This window comes from Pelophylax lessonae, assembly GCF_965119305.1.
Source record: "Pelophylax lessonae genome assembly, chromosome: 4".
NCBI classification, from domain to species: domain Eukaryota; kingdom Metazoa; phylum Chordata; class Amphibia; order Anura; family Ranidae; genus Pelophylax; species Pelophylax lessonae.
In genome coordinates this window covers 463,829,514-463,852,228 of record NC_138771.1, presented here as the reverse complement: position 1 = coordinate 463,852,228, position 22,715 = coordinate 463,829,514, and the positions used below count along the sequence as shown (strand labels likewise).

The 22,715-nt window shown below is 47.3% G+C and overlaps 1 protein-coding gene across 2 annotated transcripts in view; it reads left to right on the top strand.

Moving 5' to 3' along the window:
• Positions 1 to 22,715, top strand: part of GEMIN5 (gem nuclear organelle associated protein 5) — a 197,877-nt gene that overhangs the window by 166,495 nt on the left and 8,667 nt on the right. For both annotated transcript variants that reach the window (XM_082256099.1, XM_082256098.1), the window contains exon 28: positions 6,890 to 6,980. In XM_082256099.1, coding sequence (XP_082112225.1) covers positions 6,890 to 6,980 — 91 coding nt within the window. The remainder of the gene's footprint in view (positions 1 to 6,889; positions 6,981 to 22,715) is intronic.

Sequence of the window (22,715 nt, the reverse complement as noted above, 5' to 3'; positions counted from 1 at the left end):
CCCAGAAAGGAGGGCAAGGTTCGTCCAATTCTGGACTTGAAGGCTCTGAACCGCTCTGTGCGGGTTCGCAAGTTCCGCATGGAATCCCTGCGGTCGGTGGTGGCTGCCCTGGTTCCGGGGGAATTCATGGCCTCCATCGATTTGAAGGATGCGTATCTTCACATCCCCATTTTCGAGGGTCACCAGAGGTACCTTCGATTTGCCGTTGCGGAGGATCACTACCAGTTTGTGGCGTTGCCCTTTGGTCTCGCCTCGGCTCCGCGGGTCTTCACCAAGGTGCTTGCACCGGTTCTGGCATTATTGAGGGCCCAGGGCATTTCTGTCCTGGGGTATCTGGACGACATTCTGGTTCGGTCTGCGACCAGCCAGGGTCTGGAGAAGGACCTGTCTGTCACGATGCAAACTCTGCAGGAGTTTGGTTGGACGATCAATTTTCCAAAGTCGACACTGAGTCCGTCGATTCGTCTTCCCTACCTGGGAATGATTCTGGACTCGGTGCAGGCGAAGGTCTTCCTGCCGGAAGACAAACTCAGAACTCTTCAGGAGGAAGTCAGGTCCCTCAGGGACGTTCCGCACTCGTCTCTGCGGACGTGCATGAGATGTCTGGGATTGATGGTCTCGGCTTTCGAGGCGATTCCCTTCGCCCAGTTTCACACGCGGGGTCTCCAAGCGGAGATCCTGTCCAGGTGGGACGGGCGACCTCAATCTCTGGATCTTCAAATCTCGTTGAGTCATCGCACCAGAAGAAACCTTCTGTGGTGGCTCCAGTCCCCGATGGTGTCCGGGGGCAAGTCGTTTCGTCCTGTCTCGTGGACGGTGATCACCACGGATGCCAGTCTGTCGGGCTGGGGTGGTGTTCTGGGCGTTCTATCCGCCCAGGGAACTTGGTCGGAGGGGGAGTCTTCCCTTCCGATCAGCTGGACGGACCGGCTGCAGGGCTGCCCGGTTCGGGTGCAGACGGACAATGCCACGGCGGTGGCCTACATCAACCACCAAGGGGGCACCAGGAGTGCCCGAGCGGCTCGAAGTGGCTGACATTCTGTCTTGGGCCGAGACTCATGTCCCGGCGATAACGGCGGTTCACATTCCGGGAGTGGAGAATTGGCAGGCGGACTATCTGAGTCGCCAGACCCTGGATCAGGGGGAATGGTCTCTCCACCCGGCTGTCTTCCAGATGTTGTGCGCGAAGTGGGGTCTTCCAGATGTGGACCTGTTCGCGTCTCGTCTCAACAACAAGGTGAAAAGGTTCGTGGCAAGGACGCGCGACCCTCGGGCAGACGCGTCGGACGCGTTAGTGGCCCCGTGGCATCAGTACAGGCTGATGTACGCGTTCCCACCGATTCAGTTGCTGTCCAGGTTCCTTCGCAGGTTACTCTCGGAACGCAGCACGGTGATTCTTGTGGCACCGGACTGGCCTCGCCGGTCCTGGTACGCAGACCTCGTGAATCTGGCGGTCGACGCTCCGTGGCGTCTGCCTCTTCGAGACGATCTACTGTCTCAAGGACCGATATACCATCCTGCTTTACAGTCGCTGGCTTTGACGGCCTGGCTGTTGAGACCGAGGTCCTGAAGGAGAGGGGTCTCTCTCCAGAGGTCGTTCATACTTTGATCAACGCGAGGAAGTCTTCCTCGGGGAAGGTTTATTACCGTACTTGGAAGGCCTATTTTGCCTGGTGTGAGTCCAGGGGGTTTTCACCCCGCACGTACTCGGTTTCCCGTGTGCTGTCTTTTCTTCAAACGGGTGTTGATCAGCGTTTGGCGCTGGCTACGATAAAGGGTCAGGTGTCTGCACTGGCCGTTCTGTTTCAACGTCCCGTGGCTTCCAACTCCTTGGTTGGCACTTTTGTTCAGGGTGTGCGACATCTGGTTCCTCCTAGGAGGGATCCTTTGCCCCCTTGGGACTTGAATCTCGTTCTGTCTGTGTTGCAACGTGCTCCTTTTGAACAGATCAGGGAGATCTCGTTGTCTATGTTGTCCAAAAAGGTCGCCTTTTTGGTGGCGATCACTTCGGCTCGCAGAGTGTCGGAGATGGCAGCTTTGTCCTGCAAGTCTCCGTACCTGGTTGTTCATTTGGATAAGGTGGTCTTGCGACCTAATCCTTCTTTTCTTCCGAAACGAGTTTCGGAATTCCATCTTAATGAGGATATTGTCTTACCTTCGCTGTGCGCGAAGCCTAAACATCCAAAGGAGGTGAGATTGCATTCTCTGGATGTTGTTCGGGCGATGAGGGTTTACCTTAAATCGACTGAGTCTTTTCGAAAGACGGACTCTTTGTTCTTCCAGAGGGTCCTCGGAAGGGCATGGCGGCTTCGGCCTCTACCATCGCAAAATGGATCAGGCAGACCATTGAACAGGCCTATGCTTTGCAGGGGAAGGTTCCCCCTGTGCCTGTGAAGGCGCACTCTACTAGATCTTTGAGTACGTCTTGGGCCTGTCGTCATGGGGCTTCTGTAGCCCAGGTGTGTAAGGAGGCGACCTGGTCGACCGTACACACGTTCACAAGATTCTACAAAGTAGATGTTCAGGCATCGGCGGATGCTTCCTTTGGCCGCAAGGTTCTTAGTGCGGCAGTTCCCTAGGGTCCCTTGTTGGGGACCTCTGGCTGTTGGGATAAGTTTTGTATCCCCTGGTTTTTTGTCTTTTCCTGGGTTGTTGCTCCTGTTGAGCACTTGTTTTTTTCTGTTGCCCAGCTGGTTTCCTTCCTTTGGTAAGGTTCCTTTCTTTGATGCGGAGACTGCGTTGCCTTTCGGCGCGGATGCGTTTCCCACCCCTCATGTTTGCACTGCTTTGGGACGTCCCCATATGTGACGAATATGAAGAGGCGGCGACTGTCGGAGGACGTAAGAGAAAACGGAATTTTTGTAAAATCTTACCTGTAAAATTCCTTTCTCTGAGTCCTCCGACAGTCGCCGCCCCCGCCCCTCTTTTGGGGTTTGGTTGTATACTCTACTGTTATTCCACTAAAACTGAGATATGGTTGCAGGAAGTAGGAGGGTATTGACTGAGGGGACCACCCCTTGAGGGTGGGATATGTTAAAAGCTTTAATGTTAACATATTCTGTTGCCTAGCTACTCCTTCGGAGCAAAGTCTAATACCCCATATGTGACGAATATGAAGAGGCGGCGACTGTCGGAGGACTCAGAGAAAGGAATTTTACAGGTAAGATTTTACAAAAATTCCGTTTTTTATTGCTGTTTCCCACCCCTCATGTTTGACACTGCTTTGGGATGTCCCAATGGTCAAGAATGACAGGAGCTGTGTCCGTCAATGAACAAAAGAGAAAATGGGATTTTTGACTTACCGTAAAATCCATTGCTCTGATGTTCATTGACGGACACAGCACCCACCCCTTTGTGTAGTAGTTATTCACCTGACACTGCTTGTAACAAAACTGGGTGACTATAGCAGAGAGAGAGAGTATACCCCCTGGGACTGCCCATGGGTGTAGCCGGAATATTTTTCTGCCTAGTGTCCTACTCCTGTAGGGGGGCAATATAACCAAATGGTCAAGAATGACAGAAGCTGTGCCCGTCAATGAACATCAGATTATTGGATTTTACGGTAAGTCGAAAATTTCCTTCATGGACAGTGAGGTGTACATTTTAGACAAAATGAACAGCTGGTTCACAGGAGGCATGAAAGAGGCCATCTAAATCACACTTGAACAGTCATTAAACAGAAGTGGGGGCTTTCAATACAGTCTGTGTTTCACATATAATGCCATGAAAATCATAGGATTAACAACTCTGAAGCTTTCCGATGCCAAGGGTGTGATTATGTAACTAGAACAGAGTGGTTCCACAATTTTCACATCTCCCTTCCTGTCCTTACACAATAACATCTGCCCTTCCATGGTGAATCAAGATGTCGGTGCTATCTGTGTAGATACAAATGCTGAGATATTTTCCTGATGCTCATTGGAAATGACGAGGGTGTGGATAAGCTATGATCTGTCTTCAAAATTAAAGGGGTTGTTAAGGCAGTGCACACAATCAATGTCAGACCCTCTGCTAGTATAACCTGTAGTATAAACTGCATGTGGTTTTTTTTTTTTTTTTTTTTTTTTAAATTCATCTTCTAATTACCTTATTTATTCTCCCTAATCAGAGGTCACGTGACCACCTGTAGCTCTCTGATTGGTAGCCAATCAGCTTCTAACTTCAGCTTGTTTAGTTAAGCTTTGACAATAAAACCTGGAAGCTGATTGGTTTTCTATCAGAGCTGCACCAAATTTTGTACGCTTCAGATTTAGTAAATTTACGTCAGTTACAGACCCAAAAAGAAAACCATTCTACCTGGGTAATGATCTATACATAAGCAGAATTTTATTTTCCTCCTCTGACCAGCAAAGCACACAGAGCTCCTGGTAATATTGAAGTATTTTCTTGCTTTCAATTCTGTTCCTTTTTATCCACTTTATAAACATAACGGGGGTACTGTCTAATGGGGGTACTGTCTTGTTTCTTTCCAAGCCCATCTGCAAAGAAGTTATGGTCAAAAGGGAATTCTATGCAAAATTGGTAACTTCTTTCTTTATAATGTTATATCCGTACAGCGTAAACTAGTAATTATACAGTAGATGTTAAGCTGGGCAGAGAGAGACACAAATTATTTTCATTTCTCTACACCCACTATCCTCAGTGTATCTACGGCTTTTTGTTTTAGATAGAACGGGGGGGGGTGTGTTTAGAACCCCTGTCAAGTTTTTACTGCTTTCTCTATCCATGACAAGGAGATTCACGCCACTCCGTTTGTAAGCGATGAGAGATCCAAACTTTACTGTTGCCACTGATACATTAAGTGAGGAGAAACCTATCAAGTGTTCCGATGATAACTGCTAAGAAGGGACTTTACCGCACTTGGAAAAGATATTTCATGAAACTTCCTGCTCAGTGCCACAAAAGAAAGTATTCTGTTGTGGCACTGAGCAGGAAGTTTCATGAAATATACCCAATGGGATACAGACAACAACAAAAAACTTAAATGAGTTTTAACCATGTCATACGCGGTCTTTGGCTAGTAATGGATGAAATTGTGTTTGTGATGGTATGTGAATACCTTGTTTAGATAGATAGATAGATATATCCTTTTGATCCTTTTTTTGTAACATTAAAGCATTTAAAACCTCTGATCCATTCACTATTAAGAATGGGACAAGACAAGGTTGTTCCTTGTCTCCCATTCTATTTGCGCTTTCTCTGGAACCATTTTTATGCAAATTAAGGCAAAATACAGACATAAGGTATAACGATGGGGAAAGAACAGCATAAAATCTCAGCTTATGCAGAAGACTTACTATTCACAATAATAAACCCGATAACATCATTACCAAATCTAATAAAAGAATTTGAACAATACAGTACCGTATCCAATTTAAAGATAAACTTTAATAAGTCAGAAGCAATGGGAATAAGACTAGCTCATATACCACTTCAGAATCTGAAACAGAATTTCAAATTTAAATGGACAGATAGGGCATTAAAATACCTGGGCACGTATATACCCAAAAACCCAAATAGAATTTATGAACTAAACTACACTACCTTATTAACAACAATTCGGCTTAAGTTAGAAAAATGGAATACAGGGCTACACTCTTGGCTGGGTAGGTGCAACCTTATAAAGATGGCTATATTACCTAGATTTCTGTATCTTTTTCAAACCCTGCCTATTAAGATCCCTACTTATTATTTTAAACAGGTAAATTCAATATTTATGAAATTTGTCTGGGCACATAAGAAACCCTGGATAGCGAGAGAATTACTGGGCACATAAGAAACCCTGGATAGCGAGAGAATTATGAACTTTACCGAAAAAATATGGAGGGGCGGCAATACCAGATATTCGTAAATATTACTATGCCACACACTTACGAATACAAATTGATTGGTGCCGTCATGGAGAGCCAAAACCTATGATAAGGCTTACCTATAGGTACTGTAAATATCTCCTAAACATGTACCGTTTAGGAGATATTTACCTTACATGCAGCCAGTGACGTCACTGGCGCATGCGCTCTGAAGGAACGGCCGCTTGTGCCGTTCCTTCAGAGCCCTTGCCGTGACCGTCGGCTCCCACGCACGTGCGCGGGAGTGACGTAACCGCGGCTCCGGCCAATCAGATGGCCGGATGCCGCGATCCCGGAAGACGGGCGACTGAACATGTCGCCCGTCATACAGGTAAGCGGGCGGCACAGCGGGGGCTCGTTCTGAGGTAAGTATTTCATAATGAGCTAGTATGCGATGCATACTAGCTCATTATGTGTTTCTCTTTCAGGGTGTAAAAAAAAAAAAAAAATCGGGTTTACAAACTCTTTAAGGAATCAGGGAAGAACCTTTTCAGAAGAGGATCTGATAGACCCGTAAATAATAAGTTGGTTGGCTCGGCAGGAAAAGGAGGAGATAAGCCCCCCCTTTTTTTTTTTTTTTTTTTCTGGGGTTGATTTTGTTTATAAAGATAGAGTATTAAGGTGAAGATGAAGTTAAGGGAATAAGAAGAAAGTAAATCAAGAATAAGATTTGATTATAATAAATGTGGTTTGCTTTCTTGGATGTATGTTATCATTTGAAAAAAACTAATAAAAATACATAATTGAAAAAAAAATATATATATATATATATAAATAGATAGATATATCCTTTTGATCCTTTTTTTGTAACATTAAAGCGGAGCTCCGGTTGTTTTTGTGTTTTTTAAAAGTCAGCAGCTACAAAAAGCCCCCCCCCCCACCCCCCCAAAAAAATGTATTTGCCAATTGTGGCGGGGAAGGGGGAGGAGTGCTTAAAGCAAAACTTACCCTTTTGGGTGGAGCTGTACTTTAAGGGTTGAATATACTGAGTTGAGTGATTGATAGTCATTGCTTTCACTGATCACTGTCTGTTCCTCCAGCTCTGCCCCAAGTCCTGTCTCCCTGGCTGAACTGATGAAGAAACTTTCCTCTGCAAACCATAAGCTAGCGGAATATCCAGAGTATTTAAAGGTGAGACCTGTGCTGCAACACAAAAGTTAATGGTAGCACAAAAAAGGAGATATGCTTGTTTAAAGTCAAAACTAGTGGATAAAAAGTTTAATGAAACTCTGTTACAAAATGAAAGTGTATCTAAGCCAAAGAACAAAAATGTAATACTCTCTATTACTGCTTACCTTAGATGAAGTGGCTACATAGGATTAATATCTTAAATATACAGTGCAGAACACGGGATGAGTATTTATAGACTCTGGGTTACAGGATCCTACCTTCAGGTGATTGGACATTGCGAAAGCTTTTGAGGGCACGCCCCCTGGATGCCATCCCTGTAACCTACCCCACTCCATGAGTTGTTTTATTTGTTGCTATTGTTCGAATGTAATGAACCTCAAATCTTAGCCTAACTAGTTCACAACCCCAACTCCAAAAAAGTTGGGACGCTGTGTAAAATCAACATAAAAACAGAAAGCAATGATTTGTAAATCTCAAAAACCCATATTTTATTCACAACAGACAATATATATAAAATAACAAGGTGTGTGTGATTCCTGCGCTGTAAGGAGTTGTGGGAACTCCCTAATGCTGCACCACTGATACTGATACTGAACAGTTAATTAGATTGTATAATGGGGGTAGTGGCGCGCTTTAGGGGCTAGATGTATGTTAAATATATTCAAACCACAAGGAAGGACTCAACTGTGTATATGTTGAAAAAAATGTTTTCTCTTACGTCCTCCGACAGTCGCCGCCTCTTCATATTCGTCACATATGGGGGTATTAGACTTTGCTCCGAAGGAGTAGCTAGGCAACAGAATATGTTAACAATAAAGCTTTTAACATATCCCACCCTCAAGGGGTGGTCCCCTCAGTCAATACCCTCCTACTTCCTGCAACCATATCTCAGTTTTAATGTCTAGCTTGTCAGGAGTGGCTGGCTCTCTCTGTGCTGGGACTTTCTGTCCCAGACTCTTTCTTCTTTTTAATATTTTGTTTGAGTTTTTCTCTCTACCTTTATTTAGCTGTTATTTTGTCAGCGTTAGTTAGTTCTTCGGATGAAGAGGATCATGCGGACTGGGTCTCGGGCTGATCCCCCTGGTCGCAGGTCGTGGGTCAGTGGCTTCCCAGTCTGCCATCGAGCGTTCAGCCAGGTAACGCTCCTGGCATAGTGAACGACCCATCCCTGTTCGGTGCAGGGATGATTGGTGAGGTGGCTACCTCACTGGACGCTGTGCGGTTTCTTAACCCCCATTTTGTGCGTCTTGAATTGCGACTCTCCCTGCCTCATGTGCAGCGGCTTGTTCGCCTGTGCGGGTCCCCCACGCCATGTGAGGTAAGTGTATTTATGTGGGGACCTGTCTGTCTGGGGGGGTGTCAGTCTGGGACTGTGTAACCTGCCTCTATTCACACTGCTTGTCTCCCTATCTCTCGGCTGCATGCTGTGGGCTGCAAGGGGGGGGAGGAGCTGTATGACACTGTGTGTGTCAGACTGGTCAGTGTGAGAAGCTGTGTGCTGTGGGGCATGTTTTTTTGGCATGTTTGGGCATATACAGCGATCGCTGCGGCGATCTGACATGTATTCTGATATTGGAATGTAATGTGTGTTTTAATGCACTGTGGAGCGGCGGTTTCGGCGCCAAACGACGCCATTTTGCCTACACCCGCTCCGGCCGCATGGTTTACATGCATGGCGGCCATTTTCTTGTAGCCTCCATAGGCTTACATAGAGAGCCCTGGCAGCATCACTTCCTCTTTCCAGGAACACCGATCGAGGCAGCAGCAGCAGCGGCGAGGGTCTCCTCAGGTTTTATCCTTCTGTTCTTGCTATCCATTGCCTGTGTTCAGTTTGCATATTCCCTGTGGGGGTCTCATTGTGCTTGAGTGTGGTGCGGTGGGCTGCGCTTGCCGCGCTTGCTTAAAAGGGGCAGTTAACCCTTGGTTGTCTGGCATTACAGGGGCAATGGATTCTCAGGAGGGCAAATTTCCTACAGTATTGGTGGAAAGCCAGGGGACCGCTGTTTCCCCCCCAGGGGGGGATTTAGCCACTATTGTGGCTGGCCTTGCTGCTCAGGTGCAAATGCTGGTGGCTGCTCAATCTACTAAAAGGCCCAGAGTTGCTCTTTCCTCTGATTCTGAGGGTGAAGGTGATGGGGCTGTTATGGCAGGGGCCTCCTTATCGGGGTCCCGCTCCTCTCTTGATCTAGTGGGGTCTGAGGTGGAGGCTGAAGTTGAAGGGGTTGATGATTCTCCCCCTGGCTCGCCTGAAGAGCTTGCAATCATGGATGAGTTGATTGCTTCCATTAAGCAAACGCTGCGTTTGCAGGACGAAGTGTGTCCCCCCGCTGCCTTGGCAGCTTATGGGACGCAGAGGAAACGCAGGACGCCGCAGGTTTTTCCCTGCAATGCTGATTTTCAGCGCGCTGTTAAGGATCAATGGCGCGATCTGCGCAAACCTTTTGCGGTACCAAGTAGATTCAAGCTGCGTTATCCTTTTTCGCCTTCCACTGATGAAAGGTGGTGTGTGCCTCCACCAGTGGATCATGCAATTGCGGTTTTGAACAAAGCCACTGCGATTCCTGCAGAGGGTTCCCCTGTTTTCCGTGATGCCACGGATAGGAGACTGGAGTCTCTTGCCCGTCATACTTATTCTGTTACGGGTTCTATGCTTAAGGCTCTGTTTGCTTCTCTCATGGCGGCCCAGGCGATCGGAAGTTGGACGCAGATGCTTAGGCGCGTCCTAGTGGCCGACTCGGCCTCGCCGGCGACCCTGGATATGGTGGATCAAATCCACCAGGGTGTCATGTATCTGTGTGATGCGGACCTGGACCTGATTCCGTTGGCTGCACGTGTGCACAGCGTGGCGGTGTTGTCTCGCCGCCTGGTTTGGTTAAAATGTTGGTCGGTGGACCAATCTTCACGTAAGACCTTAGCCAATCTGCCTTATGATGGGTCTCGCCTCTTTGGGGAGTCCCTGGATGTGTTGATTAAGGGGATCACCGGGGGTAAGAGCACTCTAATGCCCCATTTCCCCAAGGCTAAGGGGGCTTCTGGGAAGAAGCATGCTAATTTTCGGCCCCCTCAGGGGTCCTTTCGTGCCTTTCGGCCGCACTACAAGGGCAAACCGTTCAAAGGTCAAGGCTCTCAGAAGAAGCCCTGGTCTGGTAAACAAAAGTCCGGCCAATCCGGACCTGCAGCCCATAACAGTTCGGCCTGAAGGGGCGCCCTCACCCAGTTTTGGGGTGGGGGGACGCTTGCTCGGTTTTCTTCAGCCCTGGTTGGCCCGTGTGCGGGACAGATGGGTTCAGGAAATCGTTCGATCTGGTTACAAGATCGAGTTTCTCTCTCGGCCGGAGAGCAGATTTTTTCCCTCAAATCTTCAACTGTCTCCAGAGCGCTTGCGGGACCTGCACCTGGCGGTGCGGGACCTGAGGGCTCAGGGAGTGGTGGTTCCGGTGCCTCATCGGGACAGGTTTCGGGGGTTTTATCCCAATCTGTTCACCGTGCCCAGAAAGGAGGGCAAGGTTCGTCCGATTCTGGACTTGAAGGCTCTGAACCGCTCTGTGCGGGTTCGCAAGTTCCGCATGGAATCCCTGCGGTCGGTGGTGGCTGCCCTGGTTCCGGGGGAATTCATGGCCTCCATCGATTTGAAGGATGCGTACCTTCACATCCCCATATTCGAGGGTCATCAGAGGTACCTTCGATTTGCCATTGCGGAGGATCACTACCAGTTCGTGGCGTTGCCCTTTGGTCTCGCCTCGGCTCCGCGGGTCTTCACCAAGGTGCTTGCACCGGTTCTGGCATTATTGAGGGCCCAGGGCGTTTCTGTCCTGGGGTATCTGGACGACATTCTGGTTCGGTCTGCGACCAGCCAGGGTCTGGAGGAGGACCTGTCTGTCACGATGCAAACTCTGCAGGAGTTTGGTTGGACGATAAATTTTCCAAAGTCGACACTGAGTCCGTCGGTTCGTCTCCCCTATCTGGGAATGATACTGGACTCGGTGCAGGCGAAGGTCTTCCTGCCGGAAGACAAACTCAGGACTCTCCGGGAGGAAGTCAGGTCCCTCAGGGACGTTCCGAACTCGTCTCTGCGGATGTGTATGAGATGTCTGGGATTGATGGTCTCGGCCTTCGAGGCGATTCCTTTCGCCCAGTTTCACACGCGGGGTCTCCAAGCGGAGATCCTGTCCAGGTGGGACGGGCGACCTCAATCTCTGGATCTTCAAATCTCGTTGAGTCTTCGCACCAGGGAAAACCTTCTGTGGTGGCTCCAGTCCCTGCTGGTGTCCGGGGGCAAGTCGTTTCGTCCGATCTCGTGGACGGTAATCACCACGGATGCCAGCCTGTCGGGCTGGGGTGGAGTTCTGGGCGTTCTGTCCGCTCAGGGGACTTGGTCGGAGGGGGAGTCTTCCCTTCCGATCAACATTCTGGAATTGCGTGCGATAAGTCTCTGTCTTCATCGCTGGACGGACCGGCTGCAGGGTTGCCCGGTTCGGGTGCAGACGGACAATGCCACGGCGGTGGCCTACATCAACCACCAAGGGGGCACCAGGAGTGCCCGAGCGGCTCGAGAAGTGGCCGACATTCTGTCTTGGGCCGAGACTCATGTCCCGGCGATAACGGCGGTTCACATTCCGGGAGTGGAGAACTGGCAGGCGGACTATCTGAGTCGCCAGACCCTGGATCAGGGGGAATGGTCTCTCCACCCGGCTGTCTTCCAGATGTTGTGCGCGAAGTGGGGTCTTCCAGATGTGGACCTGTTCGCGTCTCGTCTCAACAACAAGGTGAAGAGGTTCGTGGCAAGGACGCGCGACCCTCGGGCAGACGCGTCGGACGCGTTAGTGGCCCCGTGGCTTCAGTACAGACTGATGTACGCGTTTCCACCGATTCAGTTGCTGTCCAGGTTCCTTCGCAGGTTACACTCGGAACGCAACACGGTGATTCTTGTGGCACCGGACTGGCCTCGCCGATCCTGGTACGCAGACCTCGTGAATCTGGCGGTCGACGCCCCGTGGCGTCTGCCTCTTCGAGACGATCTACTGTCTCAAGGACCGATATACCATCCTGCTTTACAGTCGCTGGCTTTGACGGCCTGGCTGTTGAGACCGAGGTCCTGAAGGAGAGGGGTCTCTCTCCGGAGGTCGTTCATGCTTTAATCAACGCGAGGAAGTCTTCCTCGGGGAAGGTTTATTACCGTACTTGGAAGGCCTATTTTGCCTGGTGTGAGTCCAGGGGGTTTTCACCCCGCACGTACTCGGTGTCCCGTGTGCTGTCTTTCCTTCAAACGGGTGTTGATCAGCGTTTGGCGCTGGCTACGATAAAGGGTCAGGTGTCTGCTCTGGCCGTTCTGTTTCAACGTCCCGTGGCTTCCAACCCATTGGTTGGCACCTTTGTTCAGGGTGTGCGGCATCTGGTTCCCCCTAGGCGGGATCCTCTGCCCCCTTGGGACTTGAATCTCGTTCTATCTGTGTTACAACGTGCTCCTTTTGAACAGATCAGGGAGATCTCGTTGTCTATGTTGTCCAAAAAGGTCGCCTTTTTGGTGGCGATCACTTCGGCTCGCAGAGTGTCGGAGCTGGCGGCTTTGTCCTGCAAGTCTCCGTACCTGGTTATTCATTTGGATAAGGTGGTCTTGCGACCTAATCCTTCTTTTCTTCCGAAACGAGTTTCGGAATTCCATCTTAATGAGGATATTGTCTTGCCTTCGTTGTGCACGAAGCCTAAACATCCAAAGGAGGTGAGATTGCACTCTCTGGATGTTGTTCGGGCGATAAGGGTTTACCTTAAATCGACTGAGTCTTTTCGAAAGACGGACTCCTTGTTTGTTCTTCCAGAGGGTCCTCGGAAGGGCATGGCGGCTTCGGCCTCTACCATCGCCAAATGGATCAGGCAGACCATTGAACAGGCCTATGCTTTGCGGGAGAAGGTTCCCCCTGTGCCTGTGAAGGCGCACTCTACTAGATCTCTGAGTACGTCTTGGGCCTGTCGTCATGGGGCTTCTGTAGCCCAGGTGTGTAAGGCGGCGACTTGGTCGACCGTGCACACTTTCACAAAATTCTACAAAGTAGATGTTCAGGCATCGGCGGATGCTTCCTTTGGCCGCAAGGTTCTTAGTGCGGCTGTTCCCTAGGGTCCCTTGTTGGGGACTCCTGGCTGTTGGGATAAGTTTTGTATCCCCTGGTTTTTTGTATTTTCCTGGGTTGTTGCTCCTGTTGAGCACTTGTTTTTTGCTGTTGCCCAGCTGGTTTCCTTCCTTTGGTAAGGTTCCTTCTTTGATGTGGAGACTGCGTTGCCTTTCGGCGCGGATGCGTTTCCCACCCCTCATGTTTGCACTGCTTTGGGACGTCCCCATATGTGACGAATATGAAGAGGCGGCGACTGTCGGAGGACGTAAGAGAAAACGGAATTTTTGTAAAATCTTACCTGTAAAATTCCTTTCTCTGAGTCCTCCGACAGTCGCCGCCCCCGCCCCTCTTTTGGGGTTTGATTGTATACTCTACTGCTATTCCACTAAAACTGAGATATGGTTGCAGGAAGTAGGAGGGTATTGACTGAGGGGACCACCCCTTGAGGGTGGGATATGTTAAAAGCTTTATTGTTAACATATTCTGTTGCCTAGCTACTCCTTCGGAGCCAAGTCTAATACCCCCATATGTGACGAATATGAAGAGGCGGCGACTGTCGGAGGACTCAGAGAAAGGAATTTTACAGGTAAGATTTTACAAAAATTCCGTTTTTATATGTGTTTATCTGTGAGGATGATGTAGAAAAAGTGCTATGTGCTTTAGTTCCAAAATATGAATAAATAAAAGTGCAATGTGCTTCCTGAAACTGGTTCAATAAATAAATCTTACAACTTGTGTCCAATGAAAAAAGTGCTTGGATATGTGGCAATTACTTCAAACATAAATCAATCCATAAAATCTCTATTGTCTATTCGATGAATATTATAATTTGCTAATATAAGATGATATCTTCAAAAAATATTATAAATAAATATATCATGAAATACTTAAAGGGTGGTAAAGGTGCATAGGTGAATATTCCTAAAAATGAATAAATAATACAGTGCCGTATAAATAATGGTGCTCTTTAAAAGTGCCAAGTGTCCTCTAAATATATCATATAGAAAGCCAAAATCAACCATAAAAATGTGAAAGTTCATATATAAAAAAAGTCCCAGATTATTTCAGAGTTGCATCTATATTCCTTTTTTGTTGTAGACGTGCTTGAAATAAATATAGTGACTTAAAATCCTCCACCTTGTGTGTCACTTCTAGGTGTTCTAAACTCTCACCTTTAGACCCAAGAACATACGCCTGTGGTATATTTCCAGGGTGTAAGCTAGTGTTGTTCTCTTTAAATGCTGTCCCCTTTTGGTCCTGGTTTCCAGCACAGGTTTCCAAATCGATCGGGGTCTCCTGGAATCCTATCCAATATAAGCCAATTGGATCCACTTTCCTCGCACTATCCTCCTTTATATCTCAAAAAAGTAGAGCTATCATGGTGCAGTATTAAAGACTGTTTATTGCCGTATGAACAGAGATACACTTACAATTTCGTAGCCTTGATTACAGCATATACAGAACGTGCAGACACTATGGAAATCGAGTGCTTTCCATAGTGTCTGCACGTTCTGTATATGCTGTAATCAAGGCTACGAAATTGTAAGTGTATCTTTGTTCATACGGCAATAAACAGTCTTTAATACTGCACCATGATAGCTCTACTTTTTTGAGATATAAAGGAGGATAGTGCGAGGAAAGTGGATCCAATTGGCTTATAGTGGATAGGATTCCAGGAGACCCCGATCGATTTGGAAACCTGTGCTGGAAACCAGGACCAAAAGGGGACAGCATTTAAAGAGAACAACACCAGCTTACACCCTGGAAATATACCACAGGCGTATGTTCTTGGGTCTAAAGGTGAGAGTTTAGAACACCTAGAAGTGACACACAAGGTGGAGGATTTTAAGTCCCTATATTTATTTCAAGCACGTCTACAACAAAAGAAAGGAATATATATGCAACTCTGAAATAATCTGGGACTTTTTTTATATATGAACTTTCACATTTTTATGGTTGATTTTGGCTTTCTATATGATATATTTAGAGGACACTTGGCACTTTTGAAGAGCACCATTATTTATACGGCACTGTATTATTTATTCATTTTTAGGAATATTCACCTATGCACCTTTACCACCCTTTAAGTATTTCATGATATATTTATTTATAATATTTTTTGAAGATATCATCTTATATTAGCAAATTATAATATTAATCGAATAGACAATAGAGATTTTATGGATTGATTTATGTTTGAAGTAATTGCCACATATCCAAGCACTTTTTTCATTGGACACAAGTTGTAAGATTTATTTATTGAACCAGTTTCAGGAAGCACATTGCACATTTATTTATTCATATTTTGGAACCAAAGCACATAGCACTTTTTCTACATCATCCTCACGGATAAACACCGTCTATATAAACACATATAAAAACATTTTTTTCAACATATACACAGTTGAGTTCTTACTTGTGGTTTGAATATATTTAACATACATCTAGCCCCTAAAGCGCGCCACTACCCCCATTATACAATATATATAAAATGTTTAAACTGTAAAAATGTACCATATTAAGAATAAAATAACTTCATTTTGAAATTGATGGCAGCAAAACGTCTCAAAAAAATTGGGAGAGGGCCATATTTGCCACAGTGTAGCATCTCTTCCTTTAAAGTGGAACTTTAGCTAAAAAAAAAACAAGCAAAAAAAACAAATGGGCGAACAGGCAGGATTTTTAATGCAGAAGAGTCTCTTCTCTTTGTCTCTTCTGCATTAAAGTTATTTACCTGCCTGCTTATCCCTGTACAGTGAGCTGAAGAAATTTGGCAATGGCAAAGCTGTCTCCTCCCCCGCATTTGTGCAATTGATGTTACTTCCAGGCCTGCCAATGAACGCAGCCGGCGATGGAGACCTGGAAACCAGCCGCCTGAAGATGTCAGCGATCGGCAGGGAACTCTTGGATGCTGCATTGCTGGATCTGAGTTAAGTATAGTTCCTCTGTAACAACACTGTAAACTTCTGGGAATTAAAGGGAAACTCATGTCAAAAATGAAATGTTTCCTATTAATAGTATGTTAAATATCTTTATTTTTGATATTATTCATTTTCTGGCTAGCTGCTTGTGTAACTTAAGCCTCATACACACGCAACGAATTTCCGCCGATCGGTCATCCGTCTTTTGTCCAGAGTGCGTGTCTGTTGGTTGGAATGTGCTCTAGACTGCACACAAATTTTCCCGTACTACAGAATTCTATTTTAGAAGTGATGTCATGTGTTGGATTGCTTTCTATGTGTTCTTTCAACTCTGAGCATGCCCAGTCTTGCTCATAAGATTTTTCCCCGTCAAAATCTGTACTAATGAGACGAAAATCGGACGTGTGTTGACGGTCGACAAAAATTGTATAGCCTGCACACCAGAATTTTTTCGGCCGAAAAGTCGGAGTCGGTTGTCGGAAGCACCATACTAACAACCCGAAAATCGGCAGATCGGTCGTTGGACGAAATTTCCCGGCCGAATTTATACTCGTGTGTGCGGGGCTTTAGAAAGTCTTATCTAAGCTATACAATCAACTTCTTCCTGTTCTTCACCGACAACACTATCTCCTTTTATCTGAATTTGCTAAGCTTTATTTCATTTCCTGAAGGCTCCATTCACACCTGAGCGTATCGTTTTCAGGCATTTTTTTGGGTGTTGGGGCGTTTTTGAGGCGTTTTTTGTAGGTGTTTGGAGGCAGACATTGACAACTAACAAAAACGCTTGTAATCTGCCAAAAAAAGAAGCTCATGTACTTTTTTGAGCTTCGGGCGTTTTGCTTCAGGCGACAAAACGCTCATATGTGTACAAGGGCCATTGAAATTAATGGGATTTTGCTTGTTGGGCGTTTTGAGACTTCAGAGATGAGCGTTTTATGAGCTGAAAACGCTCAGGTGTGAACAGGGCCGAAAAGGTTGTCAGTTTTTCTGAGACAGGCATGCCTAGACCTGCCCAGCCCCGCCCCATCCCTCCTATCCTTAACACATCTTCTCCTGTCTTCATAGCCTCGTTTAGGCTAGCAGCTTCTCCTGAGAGAGAGATCGCAGGGTCACATGACCGGCACAATATATGAAAGAAATAAGGTACAAAGGAACATTTTTGAAAGTTTAGAGGAATGCAGATCAATTTCTATTGCTCATTACAGTGAGTAATGGGTTTTAGGCTCCATTTCCACTAGTGTGACTTGTCATACAACTTTGGGTGTCCATGACAAGTCACAGCCTATTGATATCAATGGCACCCATTCCCATCTATGCGACTTTGAAAATCAGCACTACTTGGATGCATCTTTTGCACTCTATTGTCTACGTTTGCAGTAGTGCGATTTAGAGTGCGACTGAGTGCAGCTTTGATCCAACTCAAAGACGCATAAAAAGTTGCATCAAAGTTAGTGCAGGTATCTTTTCAAAGTCACTGATTGCCAAAGTCGCATAGTTAGGAACAGGTGCCATTGAAATTAATGGTCTGTGACTTGTCATGCAACTGTGTGTCCAAAGTCGCATGACAAGTCACACTAGTAGAAACTGAGCTTTAGTCTACGTTTCCACTATTGTGATTTATAGTGCGACTTTGATCCAACTTTACACTCTCTGGATCAAAGTCGCATCAAAAGATGCATTCAAAGTCGCTGATTTTCAAAGTCGCAAAGGTGGGAACGGGTGCCATTGAAATCAATGGGCTGTGACTTGTCATGACACTGTGTCTGAAGTCGCACTAGTGGAATCGCAGACTTAGTGTGGCTGCCTGTACTATGATCGTTTTAGAATGTAAGCTGAGACCCCAGAGCACTTCCAGCTACACTGACAGTACCCCCCCGCTCCAGCTTCCTTCTCCTATGGTAGTCTTTCAGCACAGCTATACTGTATATACTAGCCCAGCACAGCTATACTGTATATGTGCACTATACCTCCCCCCATGTCCTGTGTGGATGAATCTTTTTTTTTTTATTCATTTCCTCATGAATTAGGATGTACAATGCATCCCTACTGATGAGAGAACACTGGGCCGGAACCTATGATCAGCTCCTCTCATCCTGTATACACCTACTGTCTATACAGGAACATTGTCACTTCCTGGAAGTGATGTCACTAGCTTTCAGTAGCCACACCCACTTGCTTCTCTTAGACTCAGCAGGAAGAGGTGTAACGTTAAAAAACCATACCCCGTGGAGAAACCATACCCTCGTCACTTCCGGGCTGAAACAGCTGAGCAGCGCAGCAGTGCGCATGCTCAGAGCCCCGGATACGTGATTGAACATTAAAGAATTAGACAAGTGCGCATGCTCGGTGGGCATGAAATTCTCACGGCACTGTGTCTAATGTAAAACTTGCGGCGCTTACATTAAAACAGCTCATCTGAAACGTAAATCATCTCCGCTCTTCGCCCTGTCACTGCCCTCATCTCCGGTAATAAGCTGTTTTAATGTAAGCGCCGCAAGTTTAACTACCGTGAGAAATCCATACCCTCCGTAGCGGAACCGGAAGTGACGAGGGTATGGTTTTCTCACGGGTATGGATTTTTCACGGAACAAGAGGGATTGAAGTCATGTGACAGCACTGAAAACTGCAAAATACAGGTAGAAAAAGTGGGATTTCTCTATTGTCCATTAAGATGCAGCCTCCATCTTCATTAGCTGAATTGGTTATACTGCCCCCTGCAGGAGTAGTCTAAGCAGGAAAAATGTAAATGTACACGCCAACAGGGCCGTCCCCACAAGCAAAACCCACACATTCTCTGCTCAGCAAACTAGTTTGTTTCTGCCCAGAGAAAGGAGTAGGTCCTAGGTTTCCTGCTGGGACTTTGGTTTCAGTTTTTTATTCCTTTCAGAATATTTTGTTTTATTTCTCTTTACTCACTTTGCTAGCTAGTGTTCAGGGGGATCTCCTGGTTATCTGCAAGCAATGCTGGCTGGGGTTTTGCACTGGATAATCTAGATCCTTATGGTCCCCCCAGCCTGGCCTAAGAGCATGAGCAGCTTATAGTCCCGCACTAGGCCTCGCCATGATGGTGCCCCTTTCCGGATTGGGGACGAGCGGGACGCAACAACCTGGAACGCCCTAGGCCGCAGCATACCCCTCGGCTGGCAGCACCCCCCACTTCGGGAGGGAGGAGGTCTGCCCGGAGCGAAGCCCACCCGGTCCATGGTATGGTGAGTAAATGTGACCCCCCTTGCCCTGATGGCCTTGGGGGGATGTGGGCCCTCTCCTGGGGATAATAGGACCTGTACTTCCTAAAAGATCCCCCTGGCCTGTCTAGTACCCGGCCTCTGTGCCCTGTCTCCCTCTCCCGCCCACGCGGGGGGCATGTCACTGGGGTGCCTGGCGTCCTGAGGTGGGTGGCAATAGTACCTTGTTGCTTGCTGGGTCTTGTTGGAGATCCTTGAGGCCTTCATTGTGGGGGTCCCTGGCCGCATGGCACACTGTGGGCGCCACCATCTTAAGTGTAGGCAATGTTTATCTTTTTCTAATTGACTTGTATGGGGCAGCAATTTTCCCTAAGCCTCCTATTATAATGCATTGGCAACCATTTTTGTGTAGTCCTGTTGAACTGCATTAGCAGCGTGACCTTTTACATCCAGGCCGAGGTCGCTTCCTGTGCTTCTTCCTGCTGCAGGCTGTTCAGGAGGGTTTTCTCTGGAGGTGGTACAGTACTGGGGTCCTTGCAGGCATATCCCTGCACACTCTGTTGTTAGTGTATATTTAAGGCAGACAGCTGTATCGGCGGTGGGAACTGCTTTCGGCGCTTCTTAAAGTGACAGTACTCTGTTTTTCTGTAACTTTGAATATGGAGTCCCAGGCTGTGAATTCACCCTCAGACCCACTCTGTGCGACTCCCGGACAATCCGGATCACAGTCGCTGGCAACAACGCTGCCTTCTCCATCTTTGGTGGACTCCTCTGATTCAGAGGTTAATGTGGTCGCCACGGACGCCCCTCTACCAGAAGGGTCACTGTTCTTCGCAGTCAGATGTTGAAGAGGACCTGTCTTCTTTGGCTGCAGCGCAGAACGCTCTTTGGTGGAAGCCCTGATTATTTCAGTGAGGGAAACGTTAAAATTGGCTGATGATTCCACGTCGGCAGGGACATAAGTCTGGCAAGGTTTTTCCCTGTCCCGAGACTTTTTATGATATTGTGAATGACCAATGGTGTGTTAAGCACGTGCTAGTTGTGCCAAAACGCTTTAAACGCCGGTATCCTTTTGCTAAGGTAGACCACCCTGTTTCCAGGTTGAACAAATCTACCATTGTGCCTGTGGAAGAATCCCAGGTTTTTTACAGATTCGGTGGAAAGGCGGGTGGAATCTCTTTTCTGCCATCTTCACGTTTTGGCGGGTTCCATTTTGAAACGGGTCTTTGTGTCTGTGTTCGTATCACTGACAGTTACGGAACGGATTAGGGTTCTGAGATGGAACTTGGACCCTGACGTAGTTTCCCCAGAACTGATGGAACTTTTGGACCAGATGGCCCAGGCCCTGGTGTTCCTGTGTGATGCGTCCCTGGATGCGACTCCCCTGGTGGCCAGAGTTTCGGCTGTGGAGATTGCCCTACGGCGCATGGTTTGCCTGAAGAGCTGACCAAGCTTCCAAGAAAGCCCTGATGGAGCTCCCTTTTCTTGGAGAGCGTTTGGCGACTCACTGGATGAGTTGATCAAGGATCTGACTGGCGGGAAGAGTACTCTTCTTCCTCAATCCTCTAAAGGTAAAACATCCCGTGCTAAGCGGGGTCCTTCCTTTACTGCTCATAGACGGATTTTTTAGTGCTCCCGGGGAGCAAGAAAAAGGTAAGCCATTTAGAGCTTCTGGGGGGGGTCTAAGAAGCACTGGGGCAAGTCCAAGACCAGTCAGTCTGGTGCTGCGGACAAGTCTTCTTCAGCATGAAGGGGTGCCCTCACCCGTTTCTGGGATGGGGGGGAACGTCTGCGCGGGTTCCCAAACTGATTTGTTCTGGGTACAAAATCGAATTTTGGTCCCGGCCGGAGTACAGGTTTTTTCAGTCAAACCTTCACCTGTCTCCAGAGCTTTTGAAAGATCTTCGGGAAGACCTCCTGGCTCAAGGAGTGACCATGCTGGTTCCTCCACAGGAACGCTCTCAAGGTTTCTATTCAAACCTGTTCACAGTGCCCAGAAAGGAGGGCAAGGTGGGTCCAATCCTGGATCTCAAGGCTCTGAACCGCTTTGTGCGGGTGCAGAAGTTTCGAATGGAGTCCATTCGGTCGGTGGTGGCATCCTTGAATTAGGGGGATTTTCCGGCCTCCATCGATATCAAGGATGCGTATCTGCACGTCCCCATATTCGAGGGACATCAGCGGTTCCTCCGCTTTGCGGTTGCATAGGAGCATTTTCAATTTGTGGCGTTACCCTTTGGTTTCGCCTCCACTCTCAGAGTTTTTACCAAGGTCCTGGCCCTAGTGCTGTGCTGGCCTTGTTACGTCAGAGAGGAATCTCCATTTTGGGATATCTGGATGATCTCCTGTTGCAAGCAGACTCTCATTCGGATCTGTTGGACAACATCTCTATTACAGTTCAGACCCTTCAAGAATTCAGGTGGACGATCAATTTCAAGAAATCTGCTCTATCGCCATCCGTACGGGTCACTTATCTGGGGCTGACTCTCGACTCCGCTCTTGCGAGGGTCTTTCTCCCCTTGGACATACTTCAGAAGTTGCAAAAGGGCGATCAGGTTGCTGATGGAAGCCGATCAGTCCTCTCTGCGGGCCTGCATGAGGGCCCTGGGTCTGATAGTGTTGACCTTCGAAGCGGTCCCATTTGCTCAGTCTCATTTTAAATGCGCTTTAGCCCAGAAAAGATGCTGTTTCTTTTGTTCATGATAGTTTTATCTTGCACTTTTTAACCACTTGCCGACCGCTCACTGAGCTGGTACTGTGGCAAAGTGGCTCGTTATCGTCTGGCGACGTAGACCTACGTCACCAGACTCTCCCCTCTCTCGGCAGCGGCACGCGTGCCGCCGGAGGCTCGCTACCGCTGTATTCAGACACAGCAGGAGTCGGGCCAGGGGAGGAGAGGCGGTGATCACCGCCGATCGTCTGGGATCGAGTGAGGAAATCCGCCCGCTTGTGTAAACAAAGCGGGCCGATCTCCTATGTGACAGACAGGGACAGATTACAGGATTCAGCATAGCTGAACCTGCGATCTGTGTCTGTCACACAACCCCCCACACACGTCAGTAAGCATGAGGCATTTATTTAACCCCTTGATCACCAATAAAGTTAACCCCTTCCCTGCCAGTGTCATTATTACAGTACCGGTGCATATTTATAGCACTGATTACTGTAGTAATGTCACTGGTGCCCCCAAAAGTGTCAAAAATGTCAGTTAGGGGTCCGATCTGTCCGCCGCAATATCGCAGTCCTGCAAAAAAAATTGCAGATTGCCGCCATTACTAGTAAAAAAAAAATAAACAATAAAAATGACAAATCTTTCCCGTAGTTAGTAAACGTGATAACTTTTGCGCAAACCAATCAAAATACGCTTATTGTGATTTTTTTTTTTTTTTTTTACCAAAAATATGTAGCAGAAAACAAATTGGCCTAAAATGTTAAAAAATTTAGATTTTTAAATTTTTTTGGGGAATGTTATATATCAGAATGTAAAAAATATATATTTTTTTTTTCAAAATTGTCGCTCTTTTT